Source organism: Taudactylus pleione, unplaced genomic scaffold, assembly GCF_031769625.1.
Source record: "Taudactylus pleione unplaced genomic scaffold, aTauple2 ptg000238l, whole genome shotgun sequence".
Classification (NCBI taxonomy): Eukaryota; Metazoa; Chordata; class Amphibia; order Anura; family Myobatrachidae; genus Taudactylus; species Taudactylus pleione.
In genome coordinates this window covers 6,750,716-6,769,806 of record NW_028284640.1, presented here as the reverse complement: position 1 = coordinate 6,769,806, position 19,091 = coordinate 6,750,716, and the positions used below count along the sequence as shown (strand labels likewise).

The window sequence follows — 19,091 nt, the reverse complement described above, 5'->3', positions numbered from 1 at the left end:
GAATAGAGGTCATATCTTACTACGACACAACTATTTATTTTATAGACCTTAAATAAAATGTTAAGGTGGTGCAATCATTTATGAAGGTTCGGCTAATCCTTGAGATTAATTCCGTGGTTCATCAGTTGATGATAATTTTTATTAAATAAATAAAACTCTGCTCAGAAAGGTACTTTCTCCTTCATCCACTAAGGGACACTGGAGTCTCAGTACAGTGGGTATAGATGTGGGCTAACCGGGAGCTGGCACTTTAATAAATCTGAATAGTAGCTAGCTCCTCCCCCTCTATACCCCCCTACCGGCTGGTCTTAATTTTGTACCAAGGGAGCTGGTCACATACAAAGATCCCTCTGCTAAAAATCAAGGATCTTCGATCAGCAAGAGGATCAGACAGGCAGCTCACTGCCTGTCTGCTTCGTTGGAGCTGCCGCTGCTTGCGGCGTGCACTGGGGTCTTCAGCTACAGAGACCACTGTCTCTGGGGGGTGGGTAGCCAGACGCGCCGCGTGCGGTGCTCATCTCGGTCCCCTATTAGCTCAGCCCGCCGCCGGCAGCATTTGGCAGCAGGAAGTTTAGTGACTCCTGGCACCCTGAGTAGCAGGGTGGCCAGGAGAAAATGACAGATGGGCATTAAAAAGCAGCAACTGATACAGCTCTGAAAGGGGACGGAGCCTAACACAGTTCTGCTCCTGCCTCCCAGTTGCCCCAGCGCTCCCAGAAGGAGGCTGGTGGCCATTTTAGAAGACACAGGCTGTCTGCCCAGATTGTGACTGCACAGTGGGGTTAGACTGTGTTTTCAAAGCGATTACAGCACATTATATTATGTTACACATCACTGGTCTCTGCATCAGTGCTAGTTGGGCTGGGTTAATAGCACAATCTCCCTCTATGCCCTTAATCTCTTCTTTCTAAACAGTCTCTCTGTGTGTGTTTGTGTGTATCACTACCGTGTGTGTGTGTGTGTGTGTGTGTGTGTGTGTGTGTGTGTGTGTGTGTGTGTTAACAGTGAATTGGTAACATGACTTCAAAGGGGTCTAAGGATGCACAAAAACCTTTCTCCTGTAAGAATTGTGCAGAGAAGTTTACACAGGGACTATCATCCAGTTCCCTGTTGTGTGAGAAGTTTGTTTCAGAAACACAGACTGCAGCATACCCACAACACCCTATTTGGGCTGATCAAATTACATCAGTCATGTCTCAAATGTCTGCAGAGCTGGAAGCTTCTCGCAGGGAGAGAGGTTGAAAGATCTCAGAGGTCTGCCTTCTCTGAACCAGACTGGGCGCGGTCTTTAGCCAAGTCTGTAGAAGGGCTCACAAGGGTTATGTCAGTCCAGGTTCCTCCCATGGCATCCTCCTCTAGTGTCCCTGCTAGGAGACTAACACCGAATCCCCTTATGTGGGATGATCCGGAAGAGGACTACATGCCTGATACAGAGGAAGGGGAGGTACAGGACCCTATAAAGGAACAGGCGCCAGAGGAAGTGGCGCCTGTATCTCAGGGTGTAGAGTGCTGATTGCAGCTATACGCCAGGTGTTACTTGTTGAGGTCATGGACCCTGTGGAAGTTAGGCAGTCTATCTTTATTAAGAAACAAAGGCTAGCAGCCTCCTTTCTAGTGTCTGAAGAATTGGACGAGATCCTTACCTCAGCGTGGAAACACCCCGATAAAGTTTAAGATCTCACGTAAACTTTTATCCTACTGTCCCTATCCTGCAGAGAGCAGGAAATTATGCACAACACCTCCTTCACTGGACCCTTCAGTGTCACGGCTGTCTAAAAGGACGGTGCTCCCTGTTCCAGGAGCAGTTTCTTTAAAGGAGTCTTCTGACGGGAAGTTAGAAACTACCTTAAAGTCTATGTACACTATAGCGGGGGTGTCCCTTCGACCCGCATTAGTCAGCTGTTTGGTCAACAAGGCGGTGGAAGCATGGGCTAAGCAGCTCGCTGAGGGCCTTATGACTGGGGCTCTGGCGGAGGTTCTGGTTCCTCTAGCGGAACAAATTGCAGAGACTGCTGCTTGTCTTGGAGAGGCTTCTAAGGATATTTGTAGTCGTTTTTTTTTTTTTTTTTTTCTAGATCCTCGGCCTTGGCTGTCTCAGCCCGCAGAGCCCTGTGGCTGAGACAATGGCAGGCGGATGCGGAAACTAATAGAGCCGTGGAAGTGCTTCCATTCACAGGGAAAGCTCTGTTTGGAACGGAACTGGATAAGTGGATATCTCAAACCACAGGTGGTAAGTCCACTTATCTCCCATCTGCTGTTACTCCTCCTAGGAAACCCTTTGCTGGACCGACCTTTCAGTCCTTTCGTATCCCAGGGAGACTTGGGGGTCGTGGCAGAGGAGCTTCCGCTATCTCCCGTGGTTCCAGAGGCAGGGGCAGAGCCACTGCATTCTCCTCCCAGCATGATAAGTCTTCAGTTAAGCCTCTTGCATGACATGCTCCCTTCTCTCCTGGGGACCCCAGGGTGGGAGCTCGCCTTCGCAATTTCAAAGAAGTTTGGATCAAGTCTTGCCAGGACGCGTGGGTCCGGGACATCATTATTCAGGGGTTGAAGTTAGCTTTTCAGATCCAACCACCTCCTCGTTTTTTCACAACCGGTTTGCCGGCATCAGCAGACAAACTGGTTGTAATGCAGGAAGCAATAGAAAAGCTACTGTCTTCTCAAGTAATAGTGCATGTCCCTATCCATCAGCAGGGTCAAGGCTTTTATTCCAGCTTGTTTGTAGTTCCCAAGCCGGACAGCTGAGAGAGACCCATCCTGACCTTGAAACATCTCAATCCTTATTTGCGGACCTTCAAGTTCAAAATGGAGTCCCTGCAGTCTGCCAAGTTTCTCGTATCCTTGGACATAAAGGATCCTTATCTCCACATTCCCATTTGGCCTCCTTATCAGGCATTCCTTCAGTTCGCAGTGCGGGCCTCTCATTTTCAATTTCAAGGTCATGGCAGTAATGATGGCCCTTCTTCGGATTCAAGGGGTTGCTATCGTCCCGTACTTGGACAACCTGCTTCTCAAGGCTCCGTCAGTCACTCAATTACTGCAGGACATCCGGGTAACAGAGTCTTCTGTTACAACACGAATGGATCCTGTATTATCAAAAATGTAATCTACAGCCTACTCAGCGTCTGCCTTTCCTAGGGATGATTTTGGACACAGTGGAGCAGAAGGTATTTCTATCGCAGGAAAAGGTCACCTCCATCCAACACATGGTGCGATTGATACTGCGTCATCGGAGGGGGCCCGTACACCTGTGTATTCGCCTTCTGGGAAAGATGGTTGCGACCTTCGAGTCCATCCAATACGGGAGGTTCCATGCCCATCAATTCCAACTGGACCTCTTCTCTCAGTGGTCAGGGTCCCACCTTTTTCTTCACCAGCGAATTCAACTGTCACCCAGGACTCGAACATTCTCCTTTGGTGGCTGAATTCCTCTCACCTATTGGCAGGCAAGCGGTTTGCAATGTGGAAATGGATTCTCCTCCCCACAGACGCCAGTCTGAGAGGATGGAGGGCAGTGACTTGGGGAAGACACTTTCAGGGCCGCTGGACTTGACTGGAGGCGGTACTACCCATAAACATTCTGGAGCTAAGGACCGTGTTCTATGCTCTTCAGGTAGCACATCCTCTGTTGAAGGGCCGTGCCATCAGAGTGCAGTCCGACAACGCCACGGCTGTGGCGTAAATCAACAGATAAGGCGGCACCAAGAGTCGGGCCGCCATGAGGGAGGTAAGCCGCATTCTTCTGGGCAGAGGAATTTGCTGTAGCGATATCAGCAATTTTCATCCCAGGGGTAGAAAATTGGGAGGCCGACTACCTCAGTTGACAAGACATTCATCCGGGAGAATGGATGCTCAATCCACAGGTCTTTCAACAACTGATTCAGCGTTGTGGGTCTCCCTCAGGTAGATCTCATGGCGTCGAGGATGAACCATCAACTGCCACTTTACTGCTCACGGACAAGACATCCACGGGTGGTGGCAGTGGATGCTCTAACAACTCCTTGGCGGTTTCAGTTTGTTTACCTGTTTCCACCACTCCCACTTCCTCGTCTGCTTCAAAGAATCAAACGAGAAAGGGTAAAGGTACGGTTAGTGGCTCCAGACTGGCCCAGACGGGCATGGTATTCCAACCTACGTCTTCTACTGATAGACGACCCGTGGCCTCTTCCTGTGCAAGAAGATCTACTGCAACAGGGTCCTTTTATCTATCAGGACTTAAAGTTGCTTCGTTTGACGGCGTGGCTGTTGAAAGGGCTATCTTAAGTAGAAAGGGTATCCCTTCCAGAGTGATTCCTACTATGTTAAGGGCTAGAAAGGAAGTTACCTCAAAGCACTTTCATCATATATGGAAGGCGTATGTCTCGGTGTGAACGTAAGGGTGCGCCACCGTCAGAATTCAACTTATCCTAGGCTGCTTCTTTTTCTACAGGCTGTTTTATCAGCATGTCTTCGTCTGGGATCTTTGAAGGTTCAAATATCGGCTCTGTTGATCTTCTTTCAGAAGAAACTAGCATTATTGCCTGATGTCCAAACATTTCTACAGGGGGTTGTCAGGTTACAACCTCCGTTTGTACCTCCAACGGCCCCATGGGATTTGGATTTGGTCCTCTTTTCTCCAGTCTTCCCTATTTGAACCTTTACAGACTGTGGAATTCAAATTTTTATCATGGAAAGTGGTTCTCCTTTTGGCGCTCGCCTCTGCTAGGCGTATGTCGGAGCTACGGGCGCTTTCTTGTCGTCCGCCTTATCTCATTTTTCATGAGGATAGGGCTGAGCTACGTACGCAGTTATCTTTTTTGCCTAAGGTAGTGTCTGCATTTCACATCAACCAACCGATTTGTGGTTCCGGTGTTTAAAGATGATTCTTCGGCTTCCATATCCCTAGACGTTGTCCGGGCTCTTCAGATTGATGTTAATAGGACTGCATCCCTCCGGAATTCAGATACGCTGTTTGTTCGATATGATATGATGCGTCCGGGCTTGCCGGCTTCTAAGGCAACTATTTCTAGATGGATTCGTCTGACAATCAGACAAGCCTATCTGGCTGCATCAAAACAACCTCCTACTTCAATCACAGCGCATTGTACGCGCACGGTGGGTCCTTCGTGGGTGGCTGGCCGCGGTGTTTCCCTGACCCAGCTTTGTCAGGCGACCACTTGGTCAGGCCGGCATACTTCTGCAAAGTTTTAACGTTTTGACACGTTTGCGGCATCTGCTTCACAGTATGGCCATGCTGTTTTGCAGGGTTCTCGGCACTCTCCCGCCCGGGATGTGAGCTCTGGGGCGTCCCCACTGTACTGAGACTCCAGTGTCCCCTAGTGAATGAAGGAGAAAACAGGATTTTGGTACTTACCGATAAATCCATTTCTCCGATTCCACAGGGGACACTGGACGCCCACCCGGCGCTGTTCCACTTGCATTGGTTATTGTTCTTCCTGGTTTGGACAGTCATTTTTCTTCAAGGTCTGCTTGATTTGTTTGCATATTTGCTTGTTTGTTGATGTATGTTCTAGCTTCTCTTCTCTATTATTCTATTTTCCAGCTCTCCTCGGGCACAGTTTCTTAAGACTGACCTGTATGGGGGTATAGAGGGGGAGGAGCTAGCTACTATTCAGATTTATTAAAGTACCAGCTCCCAGTTATCCCACATCTATACCAACTGTACTGAGACTCCAGTGTCACCTGTGGAATCGGAGAAAGGGATTTATTTGGGATCTGAATTTACAATGAAAGACGTGGTTATTGCCTTGGTACTACCAAGGCATGTAGTGTATCAAAGGTAAGTAGTGTGGAGCTGGGATTAAGCATTTTATGCTTTTTTTTATTTATTTTTTTCTTTTAATATATAAAAGAGCTACATACAGTACTGAGCTTTCAAACTGGCCCATGAAACGCCTCGCCCAGCCGGTCAGAGGGTAACCTGTGGCTGACAGTCTGATGGTGATAGGGGGGGGGGAATCTTCTGCATATATAGCATTTTTTCTTTTGATATTTGGGCAAAAAAAAATAAAAAATTAAGTACAAACCATGCAGTCCAGTCCTGTATTTTCTGAATAGGTGAAAGGAGAAATTCACTGCAAATTCAGCAAGGCTTTGATGGATAAAACAATGTTGAGATACCTGCATGGCGTATTAGTCAACCATGTACAGACAAAATTAAAATAAATTATTGGGCTCAATTCAATTCAACGCAAATTAAATAGCACCAGGAAGGAGCTCCCAGAGGGATTCAATTCAGCGAGCTGTTAAGCCCGACTAAGGATTTCATCTCACATCCCTTGTGGGGTGCGAGCAGAAATCCGAAAAAACTACAGGCGCTATGCTGTTTTTTTGCCCTTAGCGTGGCAGAAACAGCATGGCGCCGGGAAGGTTGGTTGGAGAATGCCTGTTCTTGCGACTAAACACCCTGTTTAAAGCTTGAGGGGCGGGAGAACGGGCATTCCCCGACCTAACAGCACGCAGAATTGAATAGCTCCGGGAGACCCTCCCGGAGCTATTTTAATTTGTGTTCAATTTAATCGAGCCCATATGTTAACCAATTAAGAAATGTAAACTGTATTGTGATCTCTATAGGAGGGAAACTCGTGAACTACGTATATTCTAGGGCTGTCTTATTGGGGACGATATCCTTAATCCACATCTCACCTGTTCACAATCAGCCAGCCATAGAACCTCTGTAATTGATTTGTGTCCCTGTTGCATTTACAATAATTAGGTTACATAAACGGTAATTCAATTAGCCACAGGACTTATTGTTGGCTTTTATCCCTCCTGGTTAAGTGTCTGGAGCTGCAGATGTTTCCTCCCTCGTCTTTGCTGCAGTCATACCAAACAGACATACAAGTGCCACATACCTAATTAATTAGAACAGTCTCCTGGTGCGTTCTAGTCTCATTGCATTGCTGCTTAGATGCGGCTAGAATAGCAAGGACACACCTGTATTCAATTGTATCCCGCAGTAAGCCCCATATCCCATGGTAAGCCATGTTTCAATGCACTGTAAGACATAGATTCCAGGCTAAGTGCCCAGAGCTATGCAATTGCTGGCCGCAGTAAGCCCCTAGGGTGCACTTAACGTGGATTTCTTCTTTATCCACTAGGGGGCACAGGGATCACTCTGGGTATAGCCTGGAGAGGGAGAATCTGGGCACCAAATAGTTACTTATTTCTTCCCAGCAGCCACCTGGCTCCCTCTCCACTATACCCCACCCCAAGCCACCGGCCACCAGTTTTAGTTCGGTGCCAGAGCAGAGATACCTTTTTGTGAGGGCTGCTTTATAGTGGCCCCCAGTTACTGTGTTATGAAACCACGATGGCAGAGGAATCCCTATCACAGGTCTCGGGCCCGGTGTTTCAACGCTACGCTGCGTGAAGGTTCCTTCGACTAGGGTTACCAGTCAAGGAAGCCGTAACAGACTGCAGGTAATGTAAATTTTAACTTACCAGTTTGCAACTACAGAACAGTTAGAAAATAGTCTTGCAGGCTAATACGCAGGTCTCCTTCCTACAAGGGGATCACACCTGCCATCAAGTCTAGTAGATGCAACACTCCTTTACATACACCGCACAGGAGTGGCTGACTGAAAACACCTCACAACCACAGAAAACATACAATCAGCCCCCTGATTGCCTTTCATGTCTTAGTACAGGCCTTTGTAGGCTTTACAGCGCTTGGAGCGCTTTTTGGCCTTTGGCCAAGTTCAGGTGTAGTATCTGTTCTTGAAAATTTCATACCTGATATGCCCCCTATCTGGGGGTCATATAAAACAGGAAGATGGCAAAGGTACTTGCTCTGTCCACTCCGCACATTGACCTCCAGGTCCAGTGTACTTCTGTCAAGTTAGGAATCCTAGAGGAAGCTGGATTTCCAGTCCCTGAATAACTCTAATAAGGATGGACAAATTATTAACATACAGCCCCCTGCTCTAGAACCAGGGTTCTTAGCTGAGGTTAGGATAAGTGTACTTCCTTCCTTTTAGGTAGATTAGGACCTCCTAGCGTAAGCTTCTAGATATCTAAGCAATTTCTTTAGTTTATCCGCTACCAGCGATTAGGTTAGGGTCCCCAGTTGTCTCCTTTCTACCTACTGTAGTTGATATGAGATAATTGACATTGCCATTTTAGCCTCTTAAGCACAGGCATCTGGCATGCCGGTCAGGACAGAGTCTGGCGAGCGGTAACTGACTCTAGGTATTTAGAGACTCTTCCGTATGCTTTAGAGTTCTCGTGGTCTGGGGTTGAACGAGACGATCTCTAGATGGTGCCCGCATACATTGTTGGCCTTTTTTCTTCTGGAGACATGGGTTCAGATCCCACCTCTGACACAGGGTAGTGTTTCCTGACTGGGGACCAGTACAACCCGGGGTTGACTCCATAAGTCTCAATTAGACCTTAGCGGGTTTCCCAAACACTCCCCTCTGGGAGACTGTTTGCTTCCCTCGGTTAAGTGTCTTATAAGTGTTATTATCCAGGTCCTTGTCTCGGTAGGTGTGAGTGACTTGCTAGTTTCTTCCTGGCCAGATGCCGGACTGATTTTCCAGCTTATTCTCATTTTCTGAGTGCTAGCGGAGACTCCAGGATCCTCTGTCCCATCAGTGCATCCTTTTACATATAGGAGAGGCTTATTTACATATTGTCAGGTGAATAAGTCACCAGCACTTCATAGGGATGCTGTGCAGTTCCATTACTTACAGTTTTCGGTGTGACAGTCATGGCAGCTCCTCTCGACCTACTCTTCAGGGCTCAGTCACGGGATATCCATCTATCTCAAGGAGATCTTCGGTGGACCTACAGATGTATAATTACTTAGGGGAGAACTGTGCTGTATTCCACCCTGCCATTAGACTAAGAGTCTTCTAGTTAGCATCCTTTCTATTCTGACATCCCTACCAGGGCAGCATAGATGGTGTAATGGTTAGCATTGCTGCCTCACAGCACTGTAGTCATGGGTTCAATTCCCACTACAAATCTCCATGTGATTGCAGTGTCCTTACACTCTCGCAGGCAGATCTTAGGGCCTCTACTCCTTCCCTTCGTTGGCGTACAGTTACTACACTGTTTTGTTCCCTGCCTCTTCATAGGGACATTTCGGCCCTATGTCATATATCCAGTTTGCCTTTTAGGATACAAGCTGTCATCCCTTTTTTGTGGTGGCTCAAAGCGCTAGTGCACAGATTTTCACAACATCAGCATGTGACAGTCGCAGGTTCTATCCCCATGCTCCATTCCCTTTGGGATCTAGGACAGAGGTCCTTCTCACCACCAATGCACATCTCAATGGGTGGAGGGCAGTAACTTGTCATTAGGTCTTCGGGATCGGTAGGTGACTCATGTGAGCCTCTTACTACTGTTCTGGATGATTTCAGAACCCTGTCTGGTTCTAGCATGGTCCGGTCCTGGCGTGCTGGACGGTATGACTCCTTTTGCCCACATAAGCCATCCTGTGGTGCTCTCAGGTCAGTTGTTCTCCCAGTGGGACGGGGCATCATTTTATGATTCTGTAGGTAGCCTTCTTTCCTGCAGCTCTCCTGGAATAGTGGACTCCTAGGCTGCCAGGTCATTCACTACGCTAACGTTTGTCAGTGCCTTCTGATCCTGGGGGCCTGAGGAACATCAGGAGCCGCACAGCATGCTGGTAGCCCATATGCAAATCATACGCAGATGTCTGTGCGTGTGTTTTCATGACAGTTTTTTTTGTGATTCTTATTATGCTCCTGAGTTCTTGTAGCTCCCCTATTGGTTGCTTCGGAGGTACAGTGGCAGTTTCCACATGGTGACTGTAGGACGCAACTCCTTCAGCCTTTCAGTTGGCGCTCCAATGCATTTTACTCTACGGTCGGTCTACGAGCCTGTACTTCTATCAGATTCTGGCTCACCTCCCTTGCCAGAGTTGGTCTTGCCACCTGTCCTACAAAATAGAGGGCTGTCCTTTAGTGACTTTTTTGTACCCTGCTGTATTCCAATTCGGTCAGGAGTTCTTAACCGAATTACAGGACCTCTTTAGGAGTTTAGCTGGGGACTTCTTCCCCAGTTCATACCAGCTATGTTGAATCTTCTCTTTGCGCATTAGGGCCTTTGGCCCTCTTCCAAGGGATACTGGTCTACGACCTGTTTTGCTTCAATATCTGCTCCATGCCTACCTAAAGTTCGGACACTTTTCAGGGTGTCCTCCGTGCTATCACCATTTGTTCTTATCGTGGCTTCTTTGAACCTTCTGAGGTTCTTGGGACTCTTCGGTAGGCTCGCTTAGGAGTCCTTGATTCCTAGTTTGTGGTGTGATTGGCTCATTCATTGGTTTCCTGAGACAGCTGTAATACTCCCGGTCTTTGCTTGGCACGGGGGGTTGTCTGGTTGAGCGTCATATTTGTCGCTCCCCTTTTCTGATCTTTTGATTGGAGCGTTCTGCGGTCTCGATTGGGTTCCTACCCAGTTGTCTCGGTTCCTTTCCTACTGCGGTTGTGTTGATCCAGTTCTTTTACTTTACAGATTTCTCCCCAGTGGGCACATCTATGGAGGTAGGCTCTCCAGTGGTTTTTCCTTGGACAGACCCGGCGTTAATTCTGTGGTTCTGTATGATTTTTGCAAGCTGGGCTGGCCGTTTCTGAACAGATTATCCTGGTGGCCCTGCTTGCTTTTCGCCACATGCTGTGGCAGAACTCCTGCCCCTGTCGTGGTGACTGCTCATTACACTAGGTCAGCGTGACATTCCTGGGGGACTCACCATGGCGTTTTTGCGGTACAATTTGTCTAGCTGCACATGGTTATCTGCCCACACTTTTTATATTTGCTTCTATATAATGGTCACCTTCGCGTCTTCGGACGCTACCTTCGGGTTCGAATGGGTTCCCAGTGCTGCCCAGGAGCGTCCCCTCCCATTTGGGGACTTCCCAGAGTGATCCCTGTGCCCCTTAATGAAGGAAGAAGAAAAGAGAATTTATGGTCTTACCTTGTTAAATCCATTTCTTCGACTCCATAGGGGGCACAGGGCGCCCACCCTGACGCACCTGGCTTGTGGGGTTTATTTCCGCCGATGCCGATTCTTGACACACATTTTTGTGACGTGTATTCTGAGTGTGAGCCGGTCTTCCTTCTCCCTCTTCTTTGCCTCGCTCCTGCCCTTGGCTTGCTAACTTAAACTGCTGGCCAGTGGCTTGGGGCGGGGTATAGTGGAGAGGGAGCCAGATGGCTGCTGGGAAGAAATCAGTAACTATTGCCCAGATTTTCCCTCTCCAGGCTATGTCCTGAGCGGGATTGCAGACGGCTCAGAGTAAGCTGCCGTGCACAGAATTAGCCAAGGTTGACACCGCGGCCGCTTTGACCTGCGTGGAACCACCACAATGCAGTTCAGAGATCTGTAGAGGGCGTGCAGCCCGGCTGCTGTCACACAGCTGGTTAGAAATAGCAGCCCGCAGTCATTTCCCTATTTGGGAGAGAGACGCTTGTGTTTTCTACTGAGCAAAGAGCTTTCTTCATTTTTGGATCACAGTCTACCATATTATATATTTCTATGGGACTTTTTCTTTTTTGCGTGCTGAACTACTAACCTTCCAAGTAATTTTCAGTTTTTTTTCCCATCGGGATTAATATAAGACTCCTACTGGTGTTCTATTTATGTATTGGTATTACATTATGCATGTTATGTAACTTTTATACTGTTTATTTTAGGAACTGCAGTTCTAAGTATTAGATTTATTGTTGCTATTATTAATATGAATAAATTAGCTCACAGTTAAATACTCTTGTTTGATATATATATATATATATATATATATATATATTTATATCTATATAGATATATCTATAGATAGAGATAGATATGTATGTATATATATATCAATCTATCAAACAATTTTTAGTGATCTCAGGCGCAGACTCATATATTTTCTTTTTCTGGGGCTATTTAGGCAGGAATCCCCGTGTCAGCTGCCAGCGATTTACTATTGATCTCTGGGCCTGATTCAGACCCGCTCGCGAGCGCTGAGCGCTCACAAGCGGATCGATGTTGCCCAAGTGCGAATGCGCACAACGGAGGCGGCTCCGTCGTGTGCATGCGCGAGACTGGAATAACGACAGCCAAGCTGTCGTTATGGGTCTCGCACCAAAGGGGGCGTGCTGTCGATGGTGATTGACAGCACGCCCCCTTTGGTGGGCGTGCCGGGGGCGGGCTGTCCAGACGGAGGCGTTCCCATGGGGATGCCTAACGTCTGGGGCGGGCCCCACTGACATCGCAAGTGATGTCAGTGGGAGTGCTTTTGGCTCTGATAGAGCCAAAAGCACTCCAGGGCTTGCGGCAGCGAGACCCTACCGCAAGGGATTCAATAGTCGCGATGGTCTTGACCGTCGCGACCATCATTTTGGCCGCTCGCTATAGCTGTGGGTGGTCACCCACAGCTATGCGAGCGGCCAGGAGGCCGCTCCATAAAGTAGGAGGGACGGCCCTGATTTAGAGCGAGCGCTCTGTCAGAGCGTCCGGCTCTGAATCAGGGCCTCTGTTTGAATTTAGCGCTCCACTATTTCTTGGTTTATCATATATTGACCTTTCAGCAGAATCTGCATGTAGCACTCTCTGTATTGCTGTGCTCTTTCCATGTAGCACTCTCTGTATTGCTGTGCTCTTTCCATGTTGCACTCCCTGTATTGCTGTGCTCTTTCCATGTAGCACTCTCTGTATTGCTGTGCTCTTTCCATGTTGCACTCTCTGTATTGCTGTGCTCTTTCCATGTAGCACTCTCTGTATTGCTGTGCTCTTTCCATGTAGCACTCTCTGTATTGCTGTGCTCTTTCCATGTAGCACTCTCTGTATTGCTGTGCTCTTTCCATGTAGCACTCTCTGTATTGCTGTGCTCTTTCCATGTAGCACTCTCTGTATTGCTGTGCTCTTTCCATGTAGCACTCCCTGTATTGCTGTGCTCTTTCCATGTAGCACTCTCTGTATTGCTGTGATCTTTCCATGTAGCACTCCCTGTATTGCTGTGCTCTTTCCATGTAGCACTCTCTGTATTGCTGTGCTCTTTCCATGTAGCACTCTCTGTATTGCTGTGCTCTTTCCATGTAGCACTCTCTGTATTGCTGTGCTCTTTCCATGTAGCACTCTCTGTATTGCTGTGCTCTTTCCATGTAGCACTCTCTGTATTGCTGTGCTCTTTCCATGTAGCACTCTCTGTATTGCTGTGCTCTTTCCATGTTGCACTCTCTGTATTGCTGTGCTCTTTCCATGTTGCACTCTCTGTATTGCTGTGCTCTTTCCATGTAGCACTCTCTGTATTGCTGTGCTCTTTCCCGATCATAGAAATCTCCTCCCCTCCGATGTCTAGCTGACTTGTATAAGCTTGGTGTACTAGACACAAAGGTGACAGGTTCTCTTTGAAGACCTGAGTTCATCTGAATTTGCTTGAGGCGATGAATAAAATGTAAATAACTAATATATAATGTGCTAAGTTTTGGGAGTCCTTTCTGTTTCTATTAATGGGTGCACCTCTTCCTTGGCTTCTGAAGACATTATAATGGCTACTAGATTTGACTGACTCCTGAATTCTTTTTATCCTCCCCTACCATATATTGTTTATGCTGCCGTATTATTACCTGGGTAGTTTATGGACATGAGTCACTACAACTATCGCTATAGCCACAAGATGATGGTTTTGTTTCTCTGTTTCAGGGTGATGCTGTGCGCGACCTTATGCTGCGGTTCCTGGGTGAACAGGCGGCAATGAAAAGACAGGTCCTCACTGCCAACTCAGTAGAACAGACATTTCTGGGGCTCAAACAACTGCTTGTAAGTATCTGCTTGCTCTCTCTATTGTGAACCCTCTGCAAAACATCAAATGCACAATGAAGCCTGTTTCCACATCTTTACTTTCATTGCTGTTGAGCTGAGGCTTATCTTTACCAATAATACGGTCTGTAACAAGACTCATGGATTCTGCAGCAACTATAAACGTATAATTTGGTATTTCCACAATAAGAGGGTCAATCTAATACATCCCGAACATTTTCAATTATGTATATATAAGTTCTCATCCAGCGAATAAAGTCAAGATCTTGCTGTTTACTTTTAAAGCTATATTTATTCAGATGTGAAGATCAGTATGCAGTGTCAATATTCACAATGTCCACATTGTCAAACACCGTTTTCCGACTTAGTAATGTAATTTAAAACCTCAAGTCCCAATTCCCACATGATTAGAGAGCTTTAAATCACATTAATACAGTATCGCCATGCCGTGTTTTCGACATTCGTGATATCCACATTGTCATTGTCTACTATCGACATGAACAACACCCCATCAAGTAAACAGCTTTACTAGGACATTAAGAACATCATCTAAATAGCCGGTTTGCACTGGATCCTGTTTTTTGTAACTTATTACATGTATCCCATATATAGGACAGACGCTGAAAATAAAAATGAACAGTGACTATTATTAGTTTAGAGAGGTGTCTGGGGCAATGGGGGTCACCTATTCTTATGCTTTAGTCCAGTGGTTCTCAACCCCAATCCTTAAGTACCCTCAACTGGTCATGTGTTGTGGATTTCTATAACCATTTTCTGGTGAGTTTATGTGCTGGGTCAGTAATTATACCACAGACAGAATCCTCAAAACTGGACCTGTTGTTGGGAAAAAGCGAGGGTTGAGGTTGAGAACCAGTGCTTTAGTCTAATGCTGGGTATATACTCTGTACGACATATCGTTCGTACAGCCGGCAAACGATATATATCGTTTGCACAGCCGACAAGCGATATATCGTTCAGTCCATCAGCTAGTTTGTACACACACTATACATCTATGAATGACGTCGTTCGCAGAGATATCAAGTTGGTCGTGCAGCACGACGTATGCGATATATCGTTTAGATCTAGTGTGTGCATTTGCCTGTGCTCATGCTCTGACTGCAGTAGCCATCGACAATGACATCACCAGTGGTTCCTCTGGCCAGATATTTTGTCGGATGACAATTCGGCCGATCTGCAAGCCAAATCTGTACCCCACATAAGGAGATGGTGAGAGCTCTGTACTGCTCGGGTTCTTTGAGTTCCATGGGGAGATGTACTAAACCTTGGAGAAAAGTACCAACCAATCTGCTCTTAACTGTCATTTTCCAAACACAGCCAGTATACTGACAGTAGCTGATTTGTTGGTACTTTATCACTTTCCAAGGCTTAGTGCGTCTGCCCCCATGTGTGATAGATGGATTGTCTGCCCTCCATTTGATAAAGTAATTTACATGGTCAGTCCATGGTGTAGTTGGGTGCAGCTTTTATTTTATATATTAGTGCGACTACTTCTATAGTAGTGTGATTACTTCTATAGTAGTGTGATTTCTTCTTTAGTAGTGTGATCACTTCTTTAGTAGTGTGATCACTTCTATGGTAGTGCGATCACTTCTATGGTAGTGCGATCACTTTTATGGTAGTGCGATCACTTCTATGGTAGTGCGATCACTTCTATGGTAGTGCGATCACTTCTATCGTAGTGTGATCACTTCTTTAGTAGTGTGATCACTTCTTTAGTAGTGTGATCACTTCTATGGTAGTGCGATCACTTCTTTAGTAGTGTGATCACTTCTTTAGTAGTGTGATCACTTCTATGGTAGTGTGATCACTTCTATGGTAGTGCGATCACTTCTATGGTAGTGCGATTACTTATAGTAGTGATTACTTATATAGTAGTGTGATTACTTAAGGTGCATACGCAACGATTTTTTGAACAATTAACGATAAAGATATCGTTAAATCGTTGAGAAAATCATTCACTTTCTGAGTTAAAACGTTGAACGATTATCATTCATGCATGTTCACGTTTGTAGTTCAGTCAGACTGACCAACTCAATGATTTTCAGTAACAGAATATGCAAAAATCGTTTGTAGTTAAAAAAAAAAAATTGTTCATTACATTTAGTAAATGAACGATTTTTAGTAAACTATTTTCGGTCATTTTTCCCTTGAAAAAATGAATGAAAATCGTTTACTAAAATCGTTCATTTACTAAATCGTAGTGTGTGTATGCAGCTTTATATAGTAGTGTGATTACTTGTATAGAAGTGTTATTACTCATATAGTAGTGCGATTACTCATATAGTAGTGCGATTACTTATATGGTAGTGTGATTACTTAGTTTTGCGATTACATATATGGTAGTGTGATTACTTAGTTTTGCGATTACTTATATAGTAGTGTGATTACTTATATAGTAGTGTGATTACTTATATGGTAGTGTGATTACTTAGTTTTGCGATTACTTATATGGTAGTGTGATTACGTAGTTTTGCGATTACTTATATAGTAGTGTGATTACTTATATGGTAGTGTGATTACTACTACGAAACTTAAATATACATATTATAAGCGCTAATTTATGCAGCTGTAGGAATAAATGTTAATAGGCAGATAGGATTTCCTTTACTATGAGGCTACATATTTGTGTACCCCCAAAATATACAGCAGGACTTTATAACCCATTCAATGGAGAGCAGAAATTAATGTGCTTTGCCACCCACTTAGCATTTCATGTTCTGCCTCTAGGATTGTGCTAAATGTGTATATTTATTTTTAACCAATGGTTGTTCATTGAGGGTGTGTACAATGTAGGAAGGCAAAGTTGAAGCTTTTATCTGATGTTATGTTATTGTAATGTACCCGTTTCAGGGCATATTGGCTCAAAAACGTTCGTTCCTGAGTTAAATATTTTCTGTGGGATGCATGTCAGGCAACGTCTGCTCCGGTACTAAAGACAGGGCACTTAGTCGTGTAGGTACTTCATGGAGTATATCCAATTAGCTGTGAGGTTTACTCAGTGGCTAAGTGACAGCCTGGACCTATTCAATGAGGTCCTTTATCCCCACATGTAAAGCTGTCTTTTCCTCGAGCTGCAAGATAAAATCTGCATTAAATGAAGCCTCTGGGAATCCCCTAGATTGCAGCGTTTTACCTGGAATCTATGGGTTACCGCTTGTTACCCCAGGGTTTACCAAAATAGGGAATATAATTGAACAGCTCTGGGCGTGATAACACAGACATTTTCCCCACACTGTAAACCTTGCACCTAATTGAATATGCCGCCATGTGTCATAGCCCATTTACCTTTGTTGACAAAGCTGAAAGAGGTCATGGGCAGATGTCTTCTTGACAATGTGTGTTTTTTGTTATCTGTCCTCTTAAATAAAACTAGTTGTGAAAACTAATTGGCTGCTGCATGCAAAGTGCTCCGGTTGACCCCAGGGGACTGCAACCCCAACCTGATCTTGTGACACATGAATGCAATGCAAGCATTGCGCCTAAATTGCAGCCATAACAATCTGTGAAAAAGTGACAGGCGCCTTTTTTGTTTTTATTTTGGATAGACTTTTATATTGTGAACCTCTTGGTGGAGTTATCATCTGATGCTTAGGAAAGCCATATTCTTCTTCCCACCTGCACATGACAGAGATAACATGGAAGATATAGTTAAAGCAATGCTGCAGGCTACTGTGTCTCAGCAGAAAGCTACCAGGGTGCAGCAATTAGCCATTGAGGAGGCCCAGAGGCAACAGCAATTGGTTGTTACGGAAAACTAGAGGAAACGGCATTTTAGCCATTGATAAACTCTGGAGGCATCAAGAATTGGATGTTGAAGAAAGCCGCAGGCACCTGCACCAAGACCATGAAGTCTTCAAATAGGTGGTGCAGCAGTTAGCAGCCTTGTATGGAAATGCTTCCACAGATGTCACAACTAACTCCAGCTCAATACAGACTAGTCGTTTTCTGCAAAAGATAAGTTTTGATGTTGAAGCCTATTTAACAACTTTTTGAAAAAGCAGAGAGGGAAAGTTGACCTAAAGATCAGTGGGCAGGTCTTTTGGCACCGTTGCTGTCAGGAACCACAAAAAAGGCATATTTTGATTTGAGCCTTACTGATGCCAATGACTTGATGATATTAAAAAGAACCTCTATATACCCCTGCCTGTACCTTCTAAAATCCTTCCTATAAACCTCTAAGGATAACGCTAATTTGCGTACGCAGTCATACAGTAAATAAAGACTTAGACCTGGAATCTGTGGTTCCAAAGCACAAGTATTATTCAAGTAAAAGTTCAGACAGTTACACGCAATTGATCTAGACACAATTTAGGCGCAAAAGGAATTATACAGACCCAAGTACAGTATACATACGCAGCGCTTCCGGTACCAGATGTTAGGCATCAGCAAGAAACCCCTCAGTCAGCAAGAAGACTAAAGACACAGTGTTGGAGCACACATATTTATACCCCCTCAGAATAGACAGGACAATAGAGAAGTTTGCTGCTGATGTCATTGGTTCCCAGGGGAGAAGCATCTGTTACAAAGCATTTAACAGGCTGGTTCAAATAGACTATCCCTGCCTCTAACAGCTGGGTGTCTTTCCCTTCCCGCCCCCTGTAACATCCTAACAGTTGTTCATGAAATATACATTTTGTTGCTTGTAGCCTCTGCGATCCATAACTTGAGAATGCATGATGCGACCTCCCCACCGATAACACCGGAATACTGTAAAAAGAGTACGCATCAGTACAAAACCAAACACGACTTGTTTAGCATGTATAAAACCTTAGTTGTCAAATATCTTTATTTCACAGCGCTTATATTAACTGAATAAACTTAAATCTTATATCTTAAAGCTAATGGAGCCTTGTAAGTGAATATGTAATGTGTGAGTGTACGGGGTTTGATATGAAGACGCTAGTTAACTGGGGACAGATGCGTGCGCTTTTAGCTACTAAACAGTATTTTCATTCGGGGTCTTAAGCATAATGTGTGTATGTGAAATGATGAAAGATGCAATCGCATGATGCTAATAATTGTGCATTCGCTACTGGGCGTCATGTTAGCAGCCCAATTGTGCGTAATGTGCGGTGTTTATGCATGAGAATCCATCTATATATATATATATATATATATATATATATATATATACACATATCATTCCTCACTCAGTTTCAGACTGCAATGCAAATGTGACCTCCAGCTGTGAACCTAAACCATCCTGTCTGGGTATGAAACTAAAACCTGTTTGGATTCAGACAAATCCAATTGTGTAGATCAATGCCTGGATTATATTACAATTGCCAACAGGGAT

At 45.3% G+C, this 19,091-nt stretch overlaps 1 protein-coding gene and 1 pseudogene across 3 annotated transcripts in view; both read left to right on the top strand.

The window, feature by feature from the left end:
- The window catches only part of TRAPPC12 (trafficking protein particle complex subunit 12), a 168,415-nt gene that overhangs the window by 24,514 nt on the left and 124,810 nt on the right, over window positions 1-19,091 (top strand). For all 3 annotated transcript variants that reach the window (XM_088479508.1, XM_088479507.1, XM_088479509.1), the window contains exon 3: window positions 13,658-13,774. In XM_088479508.1, the coding sequence (XP_088335634.1) occupies window positions 13,658-13,774 (117 nt within the window). The remainder of the gene's footprint in view (window positions 1-13,657; window positions 13,775-19,091) is intronic.
- LOC148516836 (U2 spliceosomal RNA) lies at window positions 7,676-7,835 on the top strand (annotated as a pseudogene).